The sequence below is a fragment of the Neolamprologus brichardi genome, chromosome 6 (assembly GCF_056152115.1).
Source record: "Neolamprologus brichardi isolate AB-2024 chromosome 6, ASM5615211v1, whole genome shotgun sequence".
Classification (NCBI taxonomy): domain Eukaryota; kingdom Metazoa; phylum Chordata; class Actinopteri; order Cichliformes; family Cichlidae; genus Neolamprologus; species Neolamprologus brichardi.
Genome location: NC_142109.1, coordinates 16,030,793 through 16,052,971, shown reverse-complemented (window position 1 = coordinate 16,052,971; position 22,179 = coordinate 16,030,793). Strand labels below are relative to the sequence as shown.

Here is a 22,179-nt window from a genome sequence, read left to right as displayed (position 1 = left end):
GTTAAAAATGAAATAACTGTACAACAACAAATTAGAATGAAGGGTAAATTTAACTGGGAAAGAATAAGATAAAATATATAAATTAAAGTTGAAAATAAAATAACTGTACAACAAAATACACAATACACAAATACACAGTATAGAAATATATAAGAATGTATGAAGAAATATAAATATATATATACAATAACAACAGCTGTACAGTATTAAGTGGAAATGAAGAAATATAATGTCCAGTGTTGTGCAATCCACATTCGTAAGTGTCTTTTGCAGTGCAAATATGTTTAAAGTGATTTAGTGATGAAGTGATTCGATTAGATGACCACACATCTAATCGAATTAGTGTAAGCAAAGTCCAGAATGTCCAGTGTGTGTGTAAGAACCATATGTGTGGGTCAGTACTGTGTGGTGGTGTGATTGAGAGACCGTATCGCCTGCGGGAAGAAGCTTCTCCTCAGTCTCTCTGTGTTGCTCTTCAGGGAGCGCTCCCTGAAGACCGCTTTGTAACATTGTTCATCAAAGCTGGGAAGTACAAGCTTTGATTTATATTACATAATGTTGTAAATCAATCAGTCAATTCCACGAGGCATTGATGGAAAGATGCTATCTTATTTTATACAATGCAGAGTAAAAAAAATACACGATGTGGCATCAATCATGGTGTTGTTTTTAGTAAAATCATATTTCACTATTCATCACTAACTTGCATTACTGCACTGTTTTCCCTTAATTAGCAACTAATTCAAACATATTTAGGCAAAAAAAAATAGAAGAAAATGATTACACTGCACGCAATCTCAAGGATCACACTGGCGATGCACCAGTCTGACAAATGCCTAGTTTCATTAAGAATATTAATACCACAGATGCATCCAACGCCTGTCTGACAAAGATAATTACATTATTAAACCTTAAGTAACGTTAAGGTGAACGTGCAGACACTGTTGACTGTCTGCGTATCACAACAAGCATCAATCATCTCCTCCTCCACTCCTACCCTGTGGTTTTGGTGGAGAGCGCTGGACTGGTGAACATTCAGTCTAATTACAGGTTTCTTTTGCTTAGCTGAAATCCAAAGTGAGGTTAAACAAGGAATTCTGTAAGCTTATTTTGGGCCTGGCCATATAAGTATATCCAGGAAGCGATTATATGCCACAGGATGGAAATATATATAGAAGCCTTTACTTGTACATACTGTACATGCTTAATGTTCCAAAAACACAATTTCCAATAACATCGTTTAGCAGTGAAGGCAAAATATGATTTGTTTTTGTTTTAATAGACTGAATTAATATTGTACTTTGTCACAGTGTGCGTGTATATGTGTGGGCGTGTGTGTGTATCTGAAGTTAATCCATTTATGTGAAGTTGCCACATGTTTTTATAAAAGGCAGTGTTTAATTTTCTCAATTTAAACCAACCTCATATTGAAAACTTTATAGCCCTCGCACTTGTACTACTTGTAACCTGTTCCATGTAATCCATCATCTGACAAAAACAAAATTCCAAATAGAAAGGGAAGGAGGGGAAAAGAAAAAAAGTTTCACCGGAAACAAGCATGAAACTGTCTAGCCCTCTTTTCCTCTCTGAGTGGGTGAGTTTATTTTTTCAACAGGCCACAAACCCTATAGTTTAGTGAGCTAAATTATATTTCACTAAAGATGTGAGAGGGGGTGTAGGAAATTTTGTGACTGGATAAAAGAGCACACAGTGTCTATGTGTGTGTGTGTGTGTGTGTACAATCATCATCACGCCACTGTGTGTTTTCTGAACTCCCTCTCCGGAACAAATACACCTTCGCATGACGACAAAAAAGACACATCCGGAAGGAAGTGATGCAATCACCTTAAATGAGAATACTTATATACAGTAGTCCTTGGAGTTCCCTCCAGCATATCCACACATCGTGATTTTACTTCAACTGCAAGCTTCCATTCGAGGTTCAGGACAGACTCCGGATTCTCCTGTTTGCTGCCTTATAGACTAAACGAGGAGCACCAGCTGCATCTTTTTTTATTATCTCTGAAACTGAGGTAGAGTAAATGATTATGTAGTATTATTATTATTACTTTTGATCACAACTCTTACTTTAGTGATCACAACTTTGAAAGTTTTGAATTGTCGGTTTGGTTTGTAGTAACTTAACATCTAGAAGTTTAAACCCAAGAGCAAATGGATGTGACCCTATTTTGGGGGGAGTTTCTTTTGCTAATGCACCATAGTAGTTACTCTTACACTGAACTGAACTTAATGAGAATGATAATTACATACTTTTTTTTTTTACAGAATGAAGGTTCCCATCATTACATTTTGCCTGATTGGAGCAGTCTTTTCCAACCCGGTGAGTATGAAAGCAGAAAACAAAAATCAATTATTAAAAAGGTCTCAATTTTGAAAGATTTTTTCACCGTAAATTTTTTTTTACATAACTTTCAGATAGACGAAATATTCTCCGATCTACCATGCTGTGTATTTTTGTTTATTTGAAAGTATTACTGAGGTTCAAGGACACAGTTACAACAAAAAAATCAATAATACTAAGTACAAATAAGCATAATATTACTTGCTATTAGTAAAATAATAGGTCACATGGAACTAAGGCATGTCATAACTATATGTATTTTTAGAAATAATAATAATAATAATAATAATAATAATAATAATAATAATAATAATAATAATAATAATCATAACAATAATGATAATAATAATAAAGTGTCCGTTAAATAACCATCTGTTCCATTTTTATTCTGACAGATTTTACACACTGTTGTTTCAGTATCAAGCGAGGTTGCATCAAACTCAGTAAGTAGCATTTTCTAATCACAAATCATTTTTTAATATTTTTTCCCAAATGCTAAATCACAGTTGTATTAGACCTTGTTTCTGGTACTGGGAAAGAGAGAGAAAAAAGAAAGTAAATAATTCCACAATAATTCAAAGTTTAACTTAATAATTTAAAATTTCAAGTTTTGTTTTTATTTATAGATGTTTAAATTAGTAAGTTTAAATTTTGGCAATGATTTTCTTTTCATATATTTGAGCTTCTATACGTTTGAGTATATTTCAGGAACTATACATAAACTACTAAACTATATAGTCTGCCTGCAGTAAAGCTGAATTCCTTGAAGACAGTCAGCAGGAAAAGCTAACAATGGGCGTGGGTACTGGAAGTTTCTCCAGACCTCAAGATGATTCCCATTTCAGAAACTATTGTTTACTATACTTTATGTCTGCTTCCATTCCGGCAGTAATAGCTTGCCCAAGCAAGGGTTGACAAGAATGAAATCTTAAATGAATGATGATTGTTGATGCGGCAGTTAAAGCATATAATTAAAATACATTTTTCTCTGTGCTTACTTTGTTTTGTTTACCCAGACTGAAAGTGTGTCTGTTTCACAATCGTCTGAAAATGACACCTCAGAGCTTCAGGTAATGTGTACATTTATTTCAGTAATGAGTAAATGGTTATTTTTCCTGACTCTTTCCATCACATTTGATTGCTGAGTTTCATCAATGTGACTCTTTGTTCCTGCCTGTGTTGCAGAGCACAGAGGAAAACACCTCAAATCAGGTGAGTTATTTTGGTTCTCAAATGTCTTCAGAAAACCTTTATCCTAACACACAGATCAAAATCATTTTTCTGTTTACTGAAAATGTCTCTGTTTTTTTTTTTTATACAGAGCTCAGAGTCAGAATCATTAGAATCCACAGAGAACACATTGGAGGACACATCAGAGGACACATCAGAGGACACTTCAGAGGACACTTCAGAGGACACATCAGAGGACACGGTGGGTCCTATTAGCAATCCGTGTAATATTTTACTGTTATCCTTCAACAAGGTTGCTATTTCCATTTCATAATCTTTAAAGCATTAGCAAATTGTTAGGGTTTCTGGGTGTAACCTTGAATATCAGATGATACAAATGAATAAACCTGGAATAAAATTGATATTTGCCTCCTTAAATGGGTTTCATTTCCACAAACAGACTTCCGAAGAGAGTGACAGTCAGTCGGATGAGGTAAGATGAAGTAAAACAACTTCTTTTACTTACTGTATTATGTGTAGTACGGAATTACACTGTTTCTTCACCTCTCTTCCACAGATGGACTCCATGCTTGACACCAAAGATGATAGTATGGGCAGTGAAGAGAATGTCAGAAAGGTGCGATAAATCTTTTACGTTATCAAATTATTTCATTTAACCTGCTTAAGTAGAGGTTACAGTTAGTTAACACAGTGCTCTCTTTATTCACCGCTTTAGAGCCTGGTGCGAGTGTTTACAAATACAGTGAAAGCCCTTAGCGCAGAGGACAGCAATGAGCTGCCCAACACAAACCTGCTGGTGAACCCCACAGACAGCAGTGACAGCACCAGTGACAGCATAGAAACCACAACTGCCACCAATGACAGCAATGAAAGCAAAGACAGCTCCAGCAGCGAGAGCAGTGAGAGCAACGAGACCAAAGACAGCAGCGACAGCAGTGACACCAGCATGAGTACAGAGGACAGCAATGCCAGTGACAGCACCGAGCTGAAACAACTGAAAGCCAGGGACTGTGTGAATGGCACTCAGAGCTGCGAAAGTGAGGAGGAGCGTTTCTTCCAGAGTGTAGGAGATGATGCTCATTTCTCAGTGGATAATCTGATGGTGCCAGATGAGGATGACAGGGAGTTAATGCTGCGAAGATGATGACATGCTCTTGTGCAGCCTCTCATTTCCCTCTATGAACTCTAGCACTATGACTAGCCTGAACACTTCAGGATGATAGATTTTGTTTTATAGATTGCTTTATGTTTATAATGACATAATGCTACATGCAGCTGATTTTTGTGTGAAAATTATCGAGGTGATATTATCCTAAGTGTTTACTTTGTTTTTATAATAATAAATAAATAATATAATCATGGACTTGGGGCTTGTGGTGTGTTGGCATACCATTTTAATCAAGGATTTATCCATCATGCAATTTTATAACTGGCCATAAAACTGTACTCTCTACTTTTTAAAATACTTAGAAAATTATAGTAAAATACATATAATAACTGCCTTGCAAATTCATATTTTGCATGCACATTATGTAGCTTTTAAAATTACTAGAGATGGCACGATACCACTTTTTATTGTCCGATACCGATTCCGATATCATAAATTTGGATATCTGCCGATACCAATATGAATCCGATATAGCGTATTTTGTAATCAATAAAACTGTTTTTATAAATATTTTGCTGCATTTTGTATAAGTTCATACTCAAGTTTTAAAAAACGAGACTGAAGCTATTCTGTTATACCTGTATGCAAAAAATACACTCCACCCAAAACATTTTATAGTTCAGCAACACAGATCACTCTAATAAATTTAAACCTACACCATCCTCCCTATTCTGGTATTTTAAAGTACTTACCTACCTCACTAATAGGGTTGCCAACTCCCAGCAAAAATATTAGGGAACCACCCCCCACCCCCCCACCCTTAATCAATGTAATCAACTTTAATTTAATGCAAGTGTAAAACAAATGCACAGAAATCAATTATTTTTCTACAATAATTAAATAGATTCAACATCTTTCTTCAACAGAATTGCACAGACTGCACAGATGGTACCTTCCCAAAGGAAAAAGTACTATAGCTTACTAGGGTAGACTTATTAGTTACTATATACAATAATGGATTTCTATACATTTAATCAGATGACCACTTTTGTTGTAAGATTCAGATAATTATTTATTCAAAGTTTTTAAATGACATAACAAAGAAAAATATTTCTTTGTGTCCCCCTTTCCCTGCTAATGCCCAACCTGGCCCTGACAAAACTTTGCTAGACCCGCCCCTGCACAGTTACCAGCTGTCAGCTACATAAAAAAGGATCCTGGTGTTATTTGTCTCTCAGAAACAGTTCATAACTTCCCTTCAACTCATTCATGTCACCTAAAAGGTAAACCTGTTTCTCCATCACCTGTTCAGCTCTGATGATTCAGTAAGGACTTCTCCTGGTTTCATCTTCATGCAGTAGCGGTTTTAGATACGGGCGACACGGGCGGTTGCCCGGGGCGGCATCGTGGTGGGGGGCGGCATCAAAGGCATCGGCAAAAAATTTTAAAAAAATGCTCGTACTCATGCTGCCCCGACGTCAACCAGCGCATATTGGGAATGTCACGGCTTTCTATCGCCCATTTGCTGGGAGTAAGGGCGCCCTTCGTTTGCGAGGTGCGCCTGCTGCTTGCGGCGCAGAGAGGAGAGGGCGGGGCGGCGGGGGATTTTCTGACTGGCTGGAGCAGCATCTAATAACCAACTCGCAAAATAAAACAAAATATAAACAAACCAATAAACACGAAAACACCAGACATTATGATACAGACTTATAATTTGCACCGATGTTTTTTCGAAATTCTATACGCGAAAAGTGAGCGCGAGAGCCCTCGGTGCGCCTGCTCGCTGCTGAAGTCAAAGTAAACTTTATTGTCATCTCCGCTACATACAGTCCAGTATGTAGAGAGACGACGAGGCTCCAGTTACAACAGTGCAAATAAACAAACAATAAATATAAGAAGAGTAAGAAAATAAATATACACTTTAGGACCAGGGGTAAAGGGATCAATAACAATTTTAAATTTTAAATTTACAGTTTGATGATTTAAAGTCTCACACACAACCCGTCGAAAGGGGAGGGGGGGGGGGGGGGGCTGCTACTTCCAAATAGAGCACATTTCATTCATAATGTTGTAATTCCAAGCCCATTATCTGTTCATAATTTGAATCCTGGGTTGTGTGAAATCCCAGAAATAAACCCTAGACAAAGTGAATCTGTGAACTAAGGTGTAGGTCTATTAGGTTATGTTGTGGTGATCCTTGGGTTGAGATGGGTGTTCATACTGGAGTGCAAAATTTAAACCAATGGAAGATGGACAAGAAAAGTTCAAAGCCATCATGTCTTCAGTTTAGAAAAAAGAGAAAAGAAGAGGAGGAGAAACGAGCAAAAGATACAGATAAGCAGATGTGTGATTGGATAATGGCAGGTCATCCTGAAACAATCAGAATCAGAATACTTTATTAATCCCTAAGGAAATGATGTGGGTTACAGTTGCTCCAAGAAGAAATGGTAAAAATAGTAACAGTAACAGACTAAACTCCAAACAATACATTATGTTACAGATTTTAATATTAATTAGTTATTGTCAATTGTTGATTTGTATGACGAATTATGATGGCTGTTTGGTAGCCGTTTGCATTCTATGCGCACACTCTCTCGTCATATATGTGTGTGTGTGTGTGTGTGTGTGTGTGTGTGTGTGTGTGTGTGTGTGTGTGTGTGTGGGTGGGGGGCGCCAGAGGGAGTGTTCGCCCAGGGCGCCAAACAGGCTAGGACCGCCACTGTCTTCATGTTTCCCTCTCACCACAAACGGATATCATGACCAGCAGCTTTTACAGCCGTGGCTCCAGCAAACCTCAGCTGATACTGGAAAGTAATATTAAATACATTCTAACAACAGCTTATCACGCAGTGGATAAACAACGTGCTGCTGTTGTTTATCCGCTGGTCTCCTCTTTCTAGTGCAAAGTGGGCGATAAACAAACAAGACGGGACTTGCGGCAGAAAAGCCGATCAGCTGATCATTGATCAGTTTCATGTTTGAAGTAATAACAGGAGAGGAAGGGGGAGTGAATGAGAGAAGTAGATGCAACTGCGCTGCAAAGACAGAATAACTCCAGCTTTGTGTCTATTTTTTTTTTTATTCTAGCTGAAGTACGGGACAAATCGCTCCCTTTTCACCTCAACATGGAACTCAAATGACCAGTCCAGCTGTGGCTCAATATATCAGTTGTTAAGCTTAATGCGGAAATACTATGCAAACATTCAGGGATGAACTTACACACTTGCTTTACTTCTGTGGGACAGTTTTCGCCGAGATGAAATGCTGGGGTTAGGAAGCATGTAGCAGCTCCAAATGCTCCAACAGACGCTGACAGGTCTCCAGACAACAGCCGCTCTATCACATACTGGTCCGATGCGCTGAGCTGGGTTACGCCAAGTAGCGCGTTTTGTGATACTTCGGATCGGATTACATTTTTGATTTCTCTCTGATACCCGATCCAGTAATTTAGGTCAGTATCAGACCGATACTGATATGTAATATCAGATCGGTCCATCTCTAAAAATTACAATTAGCTACTGAAAAATAGTGCCAGGACAGCTGAATAAACAAAGAATAAAAATTTTAAGCTGAGTCCACCTCTACAATAATACATTTTTAAGCAAAATGCAGTCCTGCATATTAGAGGTGGGCGAATTGATCGATAGTATGAAAACAACTTTTTGTGTTTACTATCACGTCTCTTTTATTAATGGTCTATAACACATTTAAACCACAGAATTGTTACAGCCATTTAGAGGTCATTAAAATATGTTCCGAATTTGGCAAATGGATGATGGTTAGGCTAATCTCACAGCCTAAATCACGAGGTACTGTTCTCCCCTACATAAGCTCCCTTTATAGGTTAAAAGTATTGTTATTGGTATCGGATCACTAGCAAAGACAGCATTGTCGCAGAGTACTGCTGTTTATTACTGAGACTTCTTAAATGAAATACTAGCACATAATACTTGCCTTGTAGTCGAATGTGAAACTACGACCTGTGATATGTATGACTCTCTATATAAATGGCACTTTCTCGTCCGCAGACATGGCCGGTTAGCTCAGTTGGTTAGAGCGTGGTGCTAATAACGCCAAGGTCGCGGGTTCGATCCCCGTACGGGCCACTAGAGCCTTTTTTGTTTAATTTATTTTTACATTTCTGTTGTACTGGTTGATGACGATATCACACTAAAAATACAGAATATCGTGTGGAGAAGTAGTTCGTAATTAGACAAATCTCGAAAACTGTCGCGGCTTATATGAAAAGTCCCCACTAGATGGTACCAAATCTTCATGTTGTTTTGTGCACTAATGCAAATTACGGTTTTGTAATCTTTCTTGAGGAAAAGAGCGAAACCGTATACAACAATCTGGAAAAACGCCAGGAAAAATAAATACAATATAAAATTTGATATACTGCACAGAGTCAGTCACAAAGCGTAGTGAAGACTAAAGGAAATTTCCAGTTGATTCACATTGTCCACCAGCAAAATATGTTTGCCAATGTCCAGGAGACAATTCACCCATATTTATGGTCTAAATATGTTCTCCTCACAGAGAAGGTCACCAATAATCTGTTTAATGACCATGTCAACATAACCTGCTATTATGTGTGGTTTGGGGGGGAAAAAAGACAAGAGGTGGAGCTGAAGATGCTGAGATGATCGGACCAGGATGGATGGGATTAGAAATGATCATCAGAGGGACAGCTCAGGTTGAACAGTCCAGAGAATCAAGGATAAGATGGTTTGGACATGTGCAGAGGAGGGAGATGTATTGTACAAAGCATGTTGAATATGGAGCTTCGAGGCAGGAGAACACGAAGGAAGGCCACAGAAGAGGTTCTTGAATGTAGTGAAGGAGGATATGCAAATGATTGGTGTGACTAGAGATACTGCGAGTGTGCGGGTGTAAAGAGGCTGTGCTCTGGTAATGGTTTAAACAGATTTCTCAATCACATAATTAGAATGAGAATCAAAATACAGAGACGTAGGTATTAGCAGTAGGTGGCTGAGCAAGCTTTATCTGTTATTTGCTAAAGGAGTACTGTAATAGCAGCAAAGAAAAAGTACACCAAGTTCTTCCAAGTACCAGTGTGTTATTTGACTGTCTGCTACTATTTCAACACATCAAAGCAGTACATTTTTTTTCCCAGCAAGCTATTTTTCCTTATATAAACACCTGTAAGTTCAAAAGGTTTCTTTTATACTTTTTGAAACAAATGTTAATTTCTGTGGCAGCTGTGCCGGCTCTGAAAGCGAGTTAATGCATTTCCAGAACAATACATTGACAGCTTCCTTTGTTTTCTGTAAATCTGAATTAAAAATCAGTCTAAACTTGATGCACTGCAGGACTTACAAGACGCAACTTTAATTGAAAAGATATAGGCAGTATTTAGTTCTTAGAAAATATTTATTGCAAAATATTTTAACATGTTTGAAATGGTATTAACACTAAATGAAATCCATGACCTTGCATTACACTGATGGCATTTACCTTGAACGTTTTGTAGCTTGACACTCAATTTTCTATTAAACTGGAAAACCCTAAAAAGCAACAAACATTGAAGACCTCTGGAATTTGTAATCAGGCCAATAATTATGGAACCTGCAGGAACTTAACATTGTACAAAAGAATGAATCTATAAAAAAAAAGTTAACATGAGATATGTGATCAATGAAAACCCAGAGCATGAGCATGAGTTACAGTCACATTGTTATCTCAGAAATGAGACTTCAGGTGTTCCTTCAGTGCCGGTATAGTGGGAAGCTCTTTGCGACACACGTGGCAGCGGAGAGGTAGCTTCAACAACTCACTGGTGCCTTCTTTCACAGTGACTTTTCCATCAGTTTCAAGCATCTGAATGACATCTGCAGGAAGAAAAACACAAAGTATTTTGAGTCCACAGTATAAATGATTTGCTCTAAAGCCAAATTATTTCAAAGCAGGTGTTAAAAATAAACTAGAACTGTTCTTACCCTTAGACTCAATGAAGTAATCTGTTGTAAACGAGTTCCAATGCTTTTTGTTCTTTAAACAAGGTGAGTCAAAGTCTTGGCTGATCACGTGGAGGTGAACATGACTGAAAGGCAGAATTGAACATTTCAAAGCCACATTAAAAACCTGTGTAAGATTAGAAAGTAAAGTCTGAAGCGTTTGCATTTCAGATCTTAGCCACAAGATGGCAGCAGATGTCCAAAACAGCTTCTATGCTTCAAGTTTCATGGCACTTTTATTCCAAAATAATGTGGGAAGAATCTAGACACTCACACAGTATGTAGTAGTTATTTTAAGGTAATGATTGTTGTTTATGTGTCAGACGTTGGGACCACACCACAATTTATTAGATTCATTTTTTAAATACAATAATACATCTGCATCACATTTCTCTTTAATGGCTTTAAAGATGTTTTACATGTTTATATGAAAAATTAAAGCCAGATCAGAAGAACGGGATAAAACATTAAAAACGCAAATTTGAAAAATCAGAGCCTTTGTAAATGAAAACATAAAAAACAGACAAATAAAAGTAAACGTTCAATGCAGAAATGATGAGCAATTAAGGTTCATTTAAACTAAGCGTAAACATGAAATGTACTTATTTTAAGCATAGAGAAGTCTGCATATTTTTTTTAAATTAACATTTATTCCCAGAAAGTTAGGATTTCCTTTCAAAATTGCTTCCAAATGTATTCTGTTGTCGCTTTTGTTTTTTAGCTTTTAACGACCACGTGATTGATTTCACAAGCTTTTGAGTCAGAATGAAAATCCTTAACCCTAACCTCTGAAAAGTCATTAACTTCAGAGCTTCTTTAACCTTGAGTACCACATTAACTGGAGGTTGGTGTCTACCTGTTAAACAAACAAACCCAAAAAAAATGCTTACTTTTATTTTTAATTGACTTCGAACTGTCTTTTATTTCCTGAATTTCTCTCTACCATTTATTGGTCTTAATTTTTATTTTATTCTGCCCTGTACTTCTTTATTTCATTCAGTCTTTGTTTTATTTTGCTGCTCTCTGAAGCACTTTTTAAGGTAGATTTTGAAAACTTCTCTATAAAACCAACAATTATTATCATTATTATTACTATTCTTATTCTAATTTAAAACTATATGTTTTTTGTTGTTTTTAATTGTTTGTTATAGCAGTCTCAATAAACACATCCACTAAAGCCTCATCAGTCAAATTGTAGTAAAAGGACTAAGTCTAAGCATATTACCTCCATATTTTTAGTTTAGTTTAGTTACTCTCCCAAGTTCACAAAATCATTTCATATAGTCTAAATTTTTACCTCATGCTTGGGATGGCGTGGTATCCTGTGCGGAACTGCACCGAACTACAATCTGGGCGCTGTTGAATCATTTGGTCAGCAACTTTCTGCATGTGTTTCACCAGATCACAGTGCTCAGTGCGCAAAGCCTTCAGGCTGGGAACTGACTGCCACGGGAGCACAAGCCAGTGGTGGCGAGCTTTGGGGTATTTATCTTTAATAACGACCACTTTGTCATCCTTGTACACCTAGTTTAAAAAAGTTAAAAATTGGATATTAGAGACAAAATCCAGTTCTCCAGTCAACATCACATCGTGAGTCTCTTTTATAGAATGGCTACCTGCATCTTGGGGTCTTGCATTGATGTCTTAAGGCCTTGACTCCAGTGTCCAGCATTTTCCTGCAACCGATATTAGGAGACATGTTTCTTCTGGATAATGTATTCATTCAAACTCAAAACATGAAAACAATCCAAACATTTTTTTTCTTACATTTGTTTTTGGTGAATCAGCGTGACTGACTGACACTGAGATCCTTTCTGTTTGTTTGTCTGCTTTCATACTCTGAGAGTGCCTCTGGCTCTCTCGGTCCTCTGAATTGGACTCTCGCTGCCTTTTTGTTCCACTTTGGCTGCCAGTGGGATTCTCTTTGAACTGTACAGTGTAGGGGTAAAGCTGATTGACAATATGAAGGCGCTGTCCAGGCTTTATTTTGACCTCACTGTCTTTACCGACCACCACGGAGTCTACAGAGGTGGGGTTTAAGCCCAGCTTTGGAATAAAAATGGGGATATAAAAGACAGATTGTAAGATTATATAGTAAAAAGTGGAAGATGGGAAAAAGTTTAACCTCTTTATAGATATTCAAATTATGAATGTGTAAGTATCTTACCTGTTTAACTTTGACATAACCTTTGTTGCATTCTGCTTTCAGCTCCACTGGTTGGAAAAGGATAACATTTGCAAAAGTCACACTTTCCACATATTAATGATAAAATCTTTGGGAAATTTATAATAGTTTAGAAAGTCAATTAAAATGCTGTAAATGGGTTTGAGTTTCCTATGGGTCCTCCAGCTTCCTCCCACAGTCCAAAGATATACATGTTAGTGGTGATTCTAATACACCCATGGATGTGAGGCAGATACGCTGTTTGTAGTGTATAGTTTAATGTATGGTTTTGGCTTTGTGTGCTCAGTAAGACGCTTAGTAAGTGCTTAACCTCAATATTACAGAAATGCATTCGGCCCTTCAGTTGATCCATCAACTATTAATCAAAGCCTCATCAGAAATGGTCTCACTGGAGAGGTGACAGTCATGAAAGAAAGAAGGGAAATGGGGAGAAAGGGTTTCAGTTCAGGTTGAGAACTGGAATGAAAAATCAAGGGCGACGGGTATTATGGCGTGTCAAATCCAAATTTAAACATTTTGGTTCAATTTGTTGCTAATATGTAAGAAGGAGGTCAGGAGAAGCACAACAGTAAATGTCTACAGGCATATGTAAAATACAGTGGAGGCTCGGTCTGCGTTTCAGCCAGTGTTGCTGAGATCTTATCAAAATTGATGGAATTATGAATGCAGAGAAGTACCATCACATTTTGATTCACCTTGCATCTGGAAAGCACCTGATTGGCAACAGCTAAATTTTTCAGCATCAGCTATCATCCTTGTTAAAGCAGTCTGTGATCACCTTGATTGAGAACGAAACAAAAGGCGGCCAACATCTAAAGAAGAGATTTGAATGTCATTCAAGAAGCCTGGAATAGTTCTCCAGGTTTCTTGAAGATCGCTTAAACAGATTACAAGAACACCTGCCTAAGAGAGCTCAGGCTGTGTTGACGTGGCCATAACCTTAGCGGTCATACAATACATCTCTTTTTTTAATCTTTCTTTTTTATTTTGATAAAAAAAAAAAATACTTCAATAGTTTATCTAATTGTTAACACTGCTAGTGTTTCAGACTGAGATGCTGTTACCTTGCTGCCGAGAGCATTTTTTGTCTTTGATGGTTGTTTCTGGCCCTCGCCCCAACACAACAGTCTGTAAATGAGGGAGCTGGATGGGTTTATGATTCCCCTCCTCGCTGATAAGCCAACAGAGTGGCATTTTATCATCGTTTGTCTTCGGCCTCGCAACCAGGGTTTCTGTTTCCAACAGTTCACGCTTGTTTGGGTGACTGGGGGCTCCGTCGCAGGAAATAAACGTCACCGGACGCGACTTTCATTTACGATAGAGGCGGGTTAGAAGAACCTTCTAGAAGAGTTGCTGTGAGCGGAGGTTGTGAGGCGACGTCATTGTCTTCATATAAGGTTGGAAAACAGTAATTATCTGTTCACACGGTGTTTATCACAAGTGTCATGTGTATTTTTTGGTCGGTGTTTAAGTTGAGAAAACAACAAAGCTAACCTTTTTTTTTCCTTAGCCGGGCTAAGTAGCTCAAATAGCCTCGTAGGGCCCGAGCAGCCCCAGTTTGTGCCCCTCATGTAACAGCATACATTTAACCACTGGATTATGTAAAACCTAAGTAACTGGAGATGTTTGAAAAGTACCAAAAGGAGCGTTCGACAACAGTCCGAGTTGTTTTTATTGATTTAGAAACACCTCTGAAACCAACTGAACACAAACATCTTGTTCAAATATACTGTGATCTTTTATTCCCACTAATAAAAGATTACAAATAGTTGAGTCGCCAAGTTTTGCTATCGCTTCTAAAACAAATATGGCAGCGTTGAGTAAACAAATTACTCAACGCTGGACAGAAAGCGAAGGCACTATTGGTCTTTGCTCCTTTTTACAACGGAAAAGGTCTTGTGTCGGACTTGCTAGTTATCTGACTGTTTTTAAAAGGGCTGGATTGAGGCTGTGTTTGTGCGGTGCTGGTAACTGGTAGCTAATTATTTGAATCCCCACCCACCCCCCGTGAAGGGATTTAGTGACTCTGTTATGATAATAAGGAATAAGTTGCTGGTTTGGATTTTTTCACCCTTTAGAGTAGGGGTGCCAGACTCGATTCACATTGTGAACTCCAGTTTGATGTTGAGTGGGCCAGATTGGTGAAAGTAAAATAATAAAAATGCTGCTGTAGTGAAATGAATCTGTCAGCAGGTCTCTTTAGGCTTAAAGAAATGTGTCAAATTAACAGGAAAGGTAAGTCATTGAATGTCTGGTAATTATTTTGTTAACAGAAATTGTATTAGATGGTGAAAAAACAGGAACGTTTTTGTCATTTAGTTCGTTACTTACTACTCTGACATACTATAAATGGCCATGAACGTATGAAAATACAATTAGAAGTCCAAAATTAACGTCTGTATGCACATTTTCTAAAGCTCTCCGGTGGGCTAGGTTGAAGTCTTTGCTGGGCTGATTGTGACCCACAAGCTTTATGTTTGAGTCATCACCTCCCATCTAATCACGAAGTATTTCCAGGTTGATAGTTTAGGGTGGTAGTGTCCATGCAGATCACATGCAATATCCTCTGTGGTCACAAGATCTCAGCCCAGCTCAGCTCAGATTCACCAGAAGCTGAACATTTATGAACTTTATTTTATTTATGAATATTCTATTTATTTATTTCAGTTTCTCAAGGCAAACATGGTCAAAGAAACAGGTTTTTACGACACTTTGGGTGTGCCACCCAGCGCAACTCCAGATGAGCTGAAAAAGGCCTATCGCAAACTGGCTTTGAAATATCACCCCGATAAAAATCCCACAGAAGGAGAGAAGGTGTGTAGTATTTTCTTACAGTCATTAACATCAACAGGTGAGGCACACATGTCTTCTGACACTTTCTGTCTTCTCTTTTTTCTTTTCTTCAAGTTCAAGCAGATCTCACAGGCCTATGAGATTTTGTCAGATCCAAAGAAGAGAGAGATTTATGACCGGGGAGGTGAAAAGGCTATAAAAGAAGGAGGAACTGGCGGTGGAGGTGGTGGGGGCTTTGCATCACCCATGGATATCTTTGACTTGTTTTTTGGTGGAGGCAGCCGGATGCATAGAGAGCGAAAAGGTAGGCAAATGTTGAGAGAATATAGCTGTGAAATAATATGTAAAGCTGTTTAGTTTGCCTGTGTTAAATATGTTCTCTGATGCGATGCGATATGAAAGAAAACTGGTTCTAAAGACTCAGACACAAAGAGTTTGAATCTGTTAAATCATACTGTGGCTTGGTGCTGTATGATCTTTAATACACCCCCACCCCTAATTGTGATGTAGTTTGTATTTTTTTCACAAGTACACTTTTTTACACTAGAGGTCAGTCATGATACAGATAACACAGGTCTGCAACCTAAAAACTGCACAGGATTCTTTGACTGTTTCTTATAGATTTTTACTCACTGAAACCGGGAAAAATATTTTTAAAATGCAATCTCGTCATGTTTTCTTGCAAAACTCGTGGTTTTAGTGTAATTAAGCATACAATTTCCCTTTTTAAACTGAAATCTGGTATCCTATACTTGAGTCAAAAAAGCATATCTAATAATGATTTCTTACATTCATTTAATATTTCTAAGAGTGAGACTCGAGAAATACAAATAGAAAATACGAGGAATTGAGTGAGGTAAGTGGAGGGTTATTTTCTTCATGGCGAAAGGTAGGGAATCTTAAAAAAAATATGTTTAGTTAATTGTAATAAAACATTTTTAATTGATTTTTTTTAATCACTGTTGTGCTTTTTTTATGTAAACTCCTCATGTTTTGCAAAAAAATCTGTACGTGATGGAGGGAAATGGAGATCGTTTTTGGATTCAGCAGTGTAAAAACAATAACATTTACCAAAAATATCCCATGCAGCTAAAAAATCTTTTTTTTTTTTTCAGACTTGTGTAATTGGCAGAGCCAGAGAATGCCAAGCAAACAAAGATTATGTCTGCACTCATAGTTTTAGCTGAGATAAAGTAGAACAGTCTTTAAAAGCTTGAAAGTTCATGCTCATACTGTAAGAGACTTGTTAGTCACGGGTACACGTGCCCCTAAAGCATGCCTGATTTATGCTCTGTTTTGCTCTAGATGGGACCATGCTTTGCAAAGTTAACATCCTTCTGTTTTTGGTGAAGTTTTACAGAGGAAATGGTAGTAGGGGCATCTTCCTATTAAATCTCTTTAACTTAAACAACTTTTAAAATTCTGTGCTGACTAGGGCTGCCACGATTAGTCAACTAGTCACGAGATCGTCGACGACTAATTTCTGTCCAGAAGTCCAGACGCCTTTCTTTGCAAGCTCCTTTGACTACAATGACCTGGATGACTGAAAACCTTCACAGACATCTTGTCTTAGTGGTTTCTCTGGGAGACATCTCAGGCTTAAGTGTTACTGCTGAAATCTGTGATATAACTAACTGTGCAATTTTGTTGCCCCCCAGGGAAGAATATTGTTCATCAGATTACAGTGACGCTAGAAGAACTTTATAATGGAGCAACAAGAAAACTTGCTGTCCCAAAGAATACCATTTGTGACAGATGTGAAGGTATGTTTCTCTTAAAAAGTTGCTTAGATGTTAGTGAGATGTGCGTCACATCAGTCTGGTGCAAGTTATCTAACCAAACTGTTTCTCCTGCATTATTCATTTGGCAGGTCGTGGTGGTCGTAAAGGAGCGGTACAGGTGTGCATGTCTTGTCATGGCACAGGGATGCAAGTCCGCGTACACCAGTTACTTCCAGGTATGGTACAGCAGATGTCCACAGTGTGCCACAGCTGCCAAGGACAAGGAAAAAGAATCAGCCAAAAGGACCGCTGCAAAGCATGTGGAGGCCGGAAGATCCTACGACAGAAGAAGATCTTGGAGGTCCACATTGACAAAGGTGAGAGAAATGTGAAACTTTTTTTGCATCTGTTTGGTGTGCAAACAAGGAAAACAGTAAACCTGTACATATGTTACCTGGTGACATTTACACAGGAATGAGAGATGGCCAGAAAATTGTTTTACATGGAGAGGGAGACCAGGAGCCAGGGCTCGAGCCAGGCGACATCATAATTGTTTTAGATCAGCGAGACCATGCACAATTCACCAGGTAAAAATAAGCCGCTCTTAAGTGTCTTTTTGTTGTTTTGAATGTTAACTAGGACGATAAACCAAAGTTTGCTTTACCATCACCCTCTCATCCTTTTGTGCAATAAAAATAAAAGTAATTTCCATGTCCATGCTGTAGGCTGACGTTTGACTTTCTTTTTGCTTTTCTTTTTTTTTTTTGGTCTTCATTTTTGTCTAACTAGGAAAGGAGAGGACCTCATCATGTCCATGGAGTTGCAGCTGGTTGAGGCTTTATGTGGTTTCAAGAACCCCATTCAGACACTGGACAACAGAACTCTCCTCATCACATCACATCCAGGTAAATCAAAGTGGGAAATGCTTTTTGGGAGTTACTTTGATTGGCAACCAGATTAGTGTATGAAAATATTCTTATGTATAAGGAGGTAGCATCAGCAGGTTCAGGTCTATTTTTGTTTTTTATTATCCTGCCTTAGAGGATATGAATATATTATTGAAAAATGCATCCAATGAATAACACATATTGAATTTAGAAACTGTCATAGCGCTTTTTAAAATAATTCCAGGTGATGTTTGAAAGATTTCTCTGTGAGATGTGAACCGTGTTTTAGATGTGTTGTGTCATTGTGATGTCCTCCTTTTCCAGAACAGTTAAAATCATTTTATTTGAAAAATATGAATAAACAGTGCTGATTTTTTTTTTTGTTTAGATTGACTTAATTTGTAATGGGCCTAATGTTATTGTCAGCCAAGCAAACCACATTTGGTGTGGCTTGTACTTCACAGTGAAACTAGGCCACCTTGTCAAGACCACTGGACCTCTACCGTACAGTAGTTAAAATAAACTACAAACTCATTCTTACTTAGTTCATTTATTTTGATGTTGTATATGTTTGTTTGTTTGTTTTTTAAATTACAGGGGAGTTGATCAGGCCTGGCGACACTAAGTGTGTCCTGAATGAAGGGATGCCCACGTATCGCAGGCCGTTTGAGAAGGGGCGTCTCATTATTCACTTCTCGGTAAGAATCTCTTTGGCATTTATTGTTTTTTGTTTTGTTTTTTTACGGTCTTTGTCTTTTATATTTTTATGACTAAATTACGCATAAGTAAGCAAAGCAGCTGATGAGGCCCATATTTGCAAACATTGACACCATTAAAATAACATAGTGTTAGCATTTTTCTGCATTATAATATGCGTGTATGGTCTATTGTGGAGCTGCAACTGAATTTATTTACGGATGTTTCATTAGGTGGTGTTCCCAAAAGCTAATTTCCTCCCCGAAAATAAGCTGAAGGAGCTGGAGCGCTATCTCCCAGAAAAGATGGATGCAGAGCAGCCAGACAGTATGGACGATGACCTCTACATCTATGCTGACCTGGAGGACTGTGACTTTGAGAACAGGAGAAGATACAGAAATGAGTGCTACTACATGGACGAAGACGACTACGCCACCACTGGTGGTGTTCAGTGCCAGACGTCTTAAGCAACAGCTGGCCTTTGTCTATTCCAGAAGCTCAGATCCTCATCTCCAATGCAAAGCACCTTTTTTTTTTTTGGTTATCTGTGCACTTTTAACTTTATTTCATTAAATCAATTAGTCTCTTTAGCTTGTTTGAAGTTGGTTCATAAAACTGTTTCCCAGTGCCCTGTGAATGTTAAAATTGCAGGACTTGAACTTAGACGCAGTTCAGTGGAATTCCTTGTCATCTAGGACCTTTTTTTTTTTCTTTTCTTTCTTTCTTTCTTCTTCTTCTGTCATTCACACTGTGATTAAAGATGAGGGCTGGTATAACAGGCTTCAGGGAAAAGCGTGACGGCCTGCTTTTTGTGCAGTTACACTAAAACTGATGACAATAATAGGTAAATAACCTATATATATAGAGAGAGAGAGAAATCTAAATCAGGCGTTGAAAACCACTTTTTGAAGACTCATCCATTTTTGGTGTCTGTAGCCCTTTCAGACATGAAACTTGTAACAGCACTGAATCTGTCAGTCTCTTAAAGTAACAGCATACTGTCTTTCAGTCAATGTTCCTCATGCCTTCATTCAGACATCCCTGTGACTGTGACAGAGAGCCACGGTATGTGCACGATATCAGCTTTATTTGTAAAAGTCTTTGTATTTACGGGGACGTGCATTGTCAGTATTGACTCTAGCAAAGTCTAATGACAATTGTCATTAAGAGCAAGGACATCATCCCCAACCCTTTTCACAGAGGCTAGAAAACTTTATCACAGAGGAAATCTTTCTCTCTGAGCAGTTTAGAAACTGAGCTGGTGTTTTGCGTTCTATAGTGAACTGATCGGCCCACAGAGCTACAACAGAGACGTGCACGCTTGTAATAGTGTGGGTGTCTCTCGGTTGTGACTGCATACAGTCAGCCAAATACACATATTTTCTGACCTAGTGAGTTTGCTGCTGTAACTTTAACTCTTTACCCTTTAAAGCCTACTAGGAGTAACCCTTGAAGTTCTTTTGTAAAGAGTGGTCACATTTCTGGTTACAGTACAGAATCACAGCGACACTTCAGAAAAACAGGAAACTATTTTAATGGTTGTAAAACCACATCTTAATTGATATACAGTGAGATGTCAAAACAGGAACAGGTGAGGTCATCAGATGTTGTCTTTAGGGGGGAAAGAGTTAATGAAAAAGCGATCAGAGTGCTGATTTATACAGCTCAGGTGTGTTTGTCTGAAAGGGGCTCACGAGGACCAGATGGTGGTGGAGGTGCTTGGAAACTTGATTTAAAACATTAAAGCTGGTGTACCCTTTCAAGGGCTATTTTTTCAGACTTTTTATGAAAAAACGTGACAGGTTTGAAATCAGTGTAGTCATGATTAAAACAGGGAAACGGGAAGTTCAAGCCACTTAATTTCCAACTAATGTTTGAGTTTAGCGTTTTGTTTAGTTTTTTTCCTGAGCTGCAGTCAGTTGTCTGTGACGATGCCGCGCACGTCTAGTATAGTGTAAGTGTGAGAGTGTGTGCAAAGGTATGTGCAATCACCTTATATTTTGAAAGGCTATTTATGATTCTTGTTATACTCATTTACATTTCATAATTCTTTTCTTTTTTTAACTAGAATAGGTTTACATGCTAATATTAAAAAAACAAAACGTATCCTTCCGTGCCCCACTCCATATTGCCGCAACGCCACAGTTCATCCTCTTCCTGAAATGCTCGTCCGGAAAGGTCCAGCCTGCTCTGATTGGTCAGAAAAAGCTGTCTGTGAATTAAGTCTCAAGTTTCTCAGGAGCTGGGAGTGCATGAAGACTCCTGCATTCAGTCATTGTGACAGTAACAGAACATTTTGTGTGCTTTGCCTATGGCTGAGACATTTTAGAGACATTTCTTTCTGTGGAAAGAAGAGAATAACTTCCTTTTTGTCCTTCTCTTTCTTACCCATGTGTGTTCCCTGACATTTTTTCCCTATCACTGGACCTGTTTTCATTTTATAAAATAATAAAGCATAACCAGGGCTATTTTGAATAGGTATGATTTTTCTTTGGAAACAGTGGCATGGTTGTGGCAACATTGTACTCAAAAAGGTTTCTAATGTCTGCCTGTTTAGTTTTGTTGTCAGTTTAAAATCATTAGAAGACAATGAGATCAGACTCCAAAATCTGGAGTTTAAATGACAAATGAAACCAGATATTAATATTTTTCCATATTCCTTGTGAACCTTGTAAAAGCCAAAATGAGTAATGGGAGTTTATGGATGGGCTTTTAAAATAGATAAACCTGCAAACTTTATACCTCATTAAAGTGTCTGCCTGTTTGAAAGCCTTTTCATAACTTAACTTGAAGTTACTTGATAATGCAGTTTTATTTTTCTTTCTTTTATCTCAATGGTGTTTGCCTTGGATGTTGTAAAACAGTCATGCTCACAGAAGCAAGGGTCTCCTTAAATAATGTAAGTAGTTCTTGAATGCAGATGTGAATTTGCGTGCTCATAATGTAAGGGGATTTCAATGCAAAGAGTAATTCAAGTAAATGTTGCCAAGGTTTTAAATTAACTTGATGCATGTTTGGACCAGTGGTCTACTTGTTTGTGTTCATGTTTTCTAAATAAATGTGATTTAATGGTCTTTCTAAGTTTCTGTGTAACAGTGCTTGATATCTTTTAGAAAATCTGTCTCTGCTGTTTTTCATTAAACTGGATTTTTATACCCAGATATTAAAATTCAGACACCCTGTTACAATCTAAACCACTGGTTCAAAGTATTTTTTTCCTCTTTCTCTGTACGTCTCACACTCTAGTCATTATTCAGT

The 22,179-nt window shown here is 37.9% G+C and overlaps 3 protein-coding genes and 1 non-coding gene across 4 annotated transcripts; 3 read left to right on the top strand and 1 right to left on the bottom strand.

Moving 5' to 3' along the window:
* The first annotated feature begins 2,287 nt into the window (after positions 1–2,287).
* scpp1 (secretory calcium-binding phosphoprotein 1) lies at positions 2,288–4,697 on the top strand. Its single transcript, XM_087842522.1, has 8 exons — positions 2,288–2,341; positions 2,758–2,805; positions 3,379–3,432; positions 3,548–3,574; positions 3,684–3,794; positions 3,993–4,025; positions 4,110–4,169; positions 4,269–4,697. Exons 1-8 carry the CDS (start codon positions 2,288–2,290, stop codon positions 4,695–4,697), a joined length of 816 nt encoding a protein of 271 aa, XP_087698648.1.
* A 3,996-nt stretch (positions 4,698–8,693) lies between these two features.
* trnai-aau (transfer RNA isoleucine (anticodon AAU)) lies at positions 8,694–8,767 on the top strand. The gene has a single exon. It is a non-coding gene; the product is annotated as a tRNA-Ile (tRNA).
* A 1,279-nt stretch (positions 8,768–10,046) lies between these two features.
* Positions 10,047–14,426, bottom strand: aptx (aprataxin). The gene is made up of 7 exons (XM_006787164.3): positions 13,889–14,426; positions 12,807–12,853; positions 12,407–12,685; positions 12,256–12,315; positions 11,937–12,163; positions 10,622–10,725; positions 10,047–10,513 (listed from the first exon to the last, which is right to left on the bottom strand). The coding sequence occupies exons 1-7, from the start codon at positions 14,016–14,018 to the stop codon at positions 10,365–10,367; spliced, it is 996 nt and encodes a 331-aa protein (XP_006787227.1). The 5' UTR covers positions 14,019–14,426; the 3' UTR covers positions 10,047–10,364.
* dnaja1 (DnaJ heat shock protein family (Hsp40) member A1) lies at positions 14,128–22,115 on the top strand. Its single transcript, XM_006787165.3, has 9 exons — positions 14,128–14,221; positions 15,492–15,638; positions 15,732–15,921; positions 17,276–17,380; positions 17,488–17,715; positions 17,811–17,925; positions 18,128–18,243; positions 18,823–18,923; positions 19,155–22,115. Exons 2-9 carry the CDS (start codon positions 15,507–15,509, stop codon positions 19,386–19,388), a joined length of 1,221 nt encoding a protein of 406 aa, XP_006787228.1. The 5' UTR covers positions 14,128–14,221; positions 15,492–15,506; the 3' UTR covers positions 19,389–22,115.
* The last annotated feature ends 64 nt before the right edge of the window (positions 22,116–22,179 follow it).

Excerpts from the sequence above, each read along its gene's own strand:
- aptx (XM_006787164.3), bottom strand. The coding sequence starts at position 14,018 with ATGCCACTCTGTTGGCTTATCAGCGAGGAGGGGAATCATAAACCCATC. Across the intron at positions 12,686-12,806 it reads GTTATGTCAAAGTTAAACAG|CTGGGCTTAAACCCCACCTC; the intron begins GTAAGATACTTA and ends TTTATTCCAAAG. Across the intron at positions 12,164-12,255 it reads TGCAAGACCCCAAGATGCAG|GTGTACAAGGATGACAAAGT; the intron begins GTAGCCATTCTA and ends TTTTTAAACTAG.
- dnaja1 (XM_006787165.3), top strand. The coding sequence starts at position 15,507 with ATGGTCAAAGAAACAGGTTTTTACGACACTTTGGGTGTGCCACCCAGC. Across the intron at positions 15,922-17,275 it reads GATGCATAGAGAGCGAAAAG|GGAAGAATATTGTTCATCAG; the intron begins GTAGGCAAATGT and ends GTTGCCCCCCAG. Across the intron at positions 18,244-18,822 it reads CCTCATCACATCACATCCAG|GGGAGTTGATCAGGCCTGGC; the intron begins GTAAATCAAAGT and ends TTTAAATTACAG.
- scpp1 (XM_087842522.1), top strand. The coding sequence starts at position 2,288 with ATGAAGGTTCCCATCATTACATTTTGCCTGATTGGAGCAGTCTTTTCC. Across the intron at positions 2,342-2,757 it reads GAGCAGTCTTTTCCAACCCG|ATTTTACACACTGTTGTTTC; the intron begins GTGAGTATGAAA and ends TTATTCTGACAG. Across the intron at positions 3,433-3,547 it reads ATGACACCTCAGAGCTTCAG|AGCACAGAGGAAAACACCTC; the intron begins GTAATGTGTACA and ends CCTGTGTTGCAG.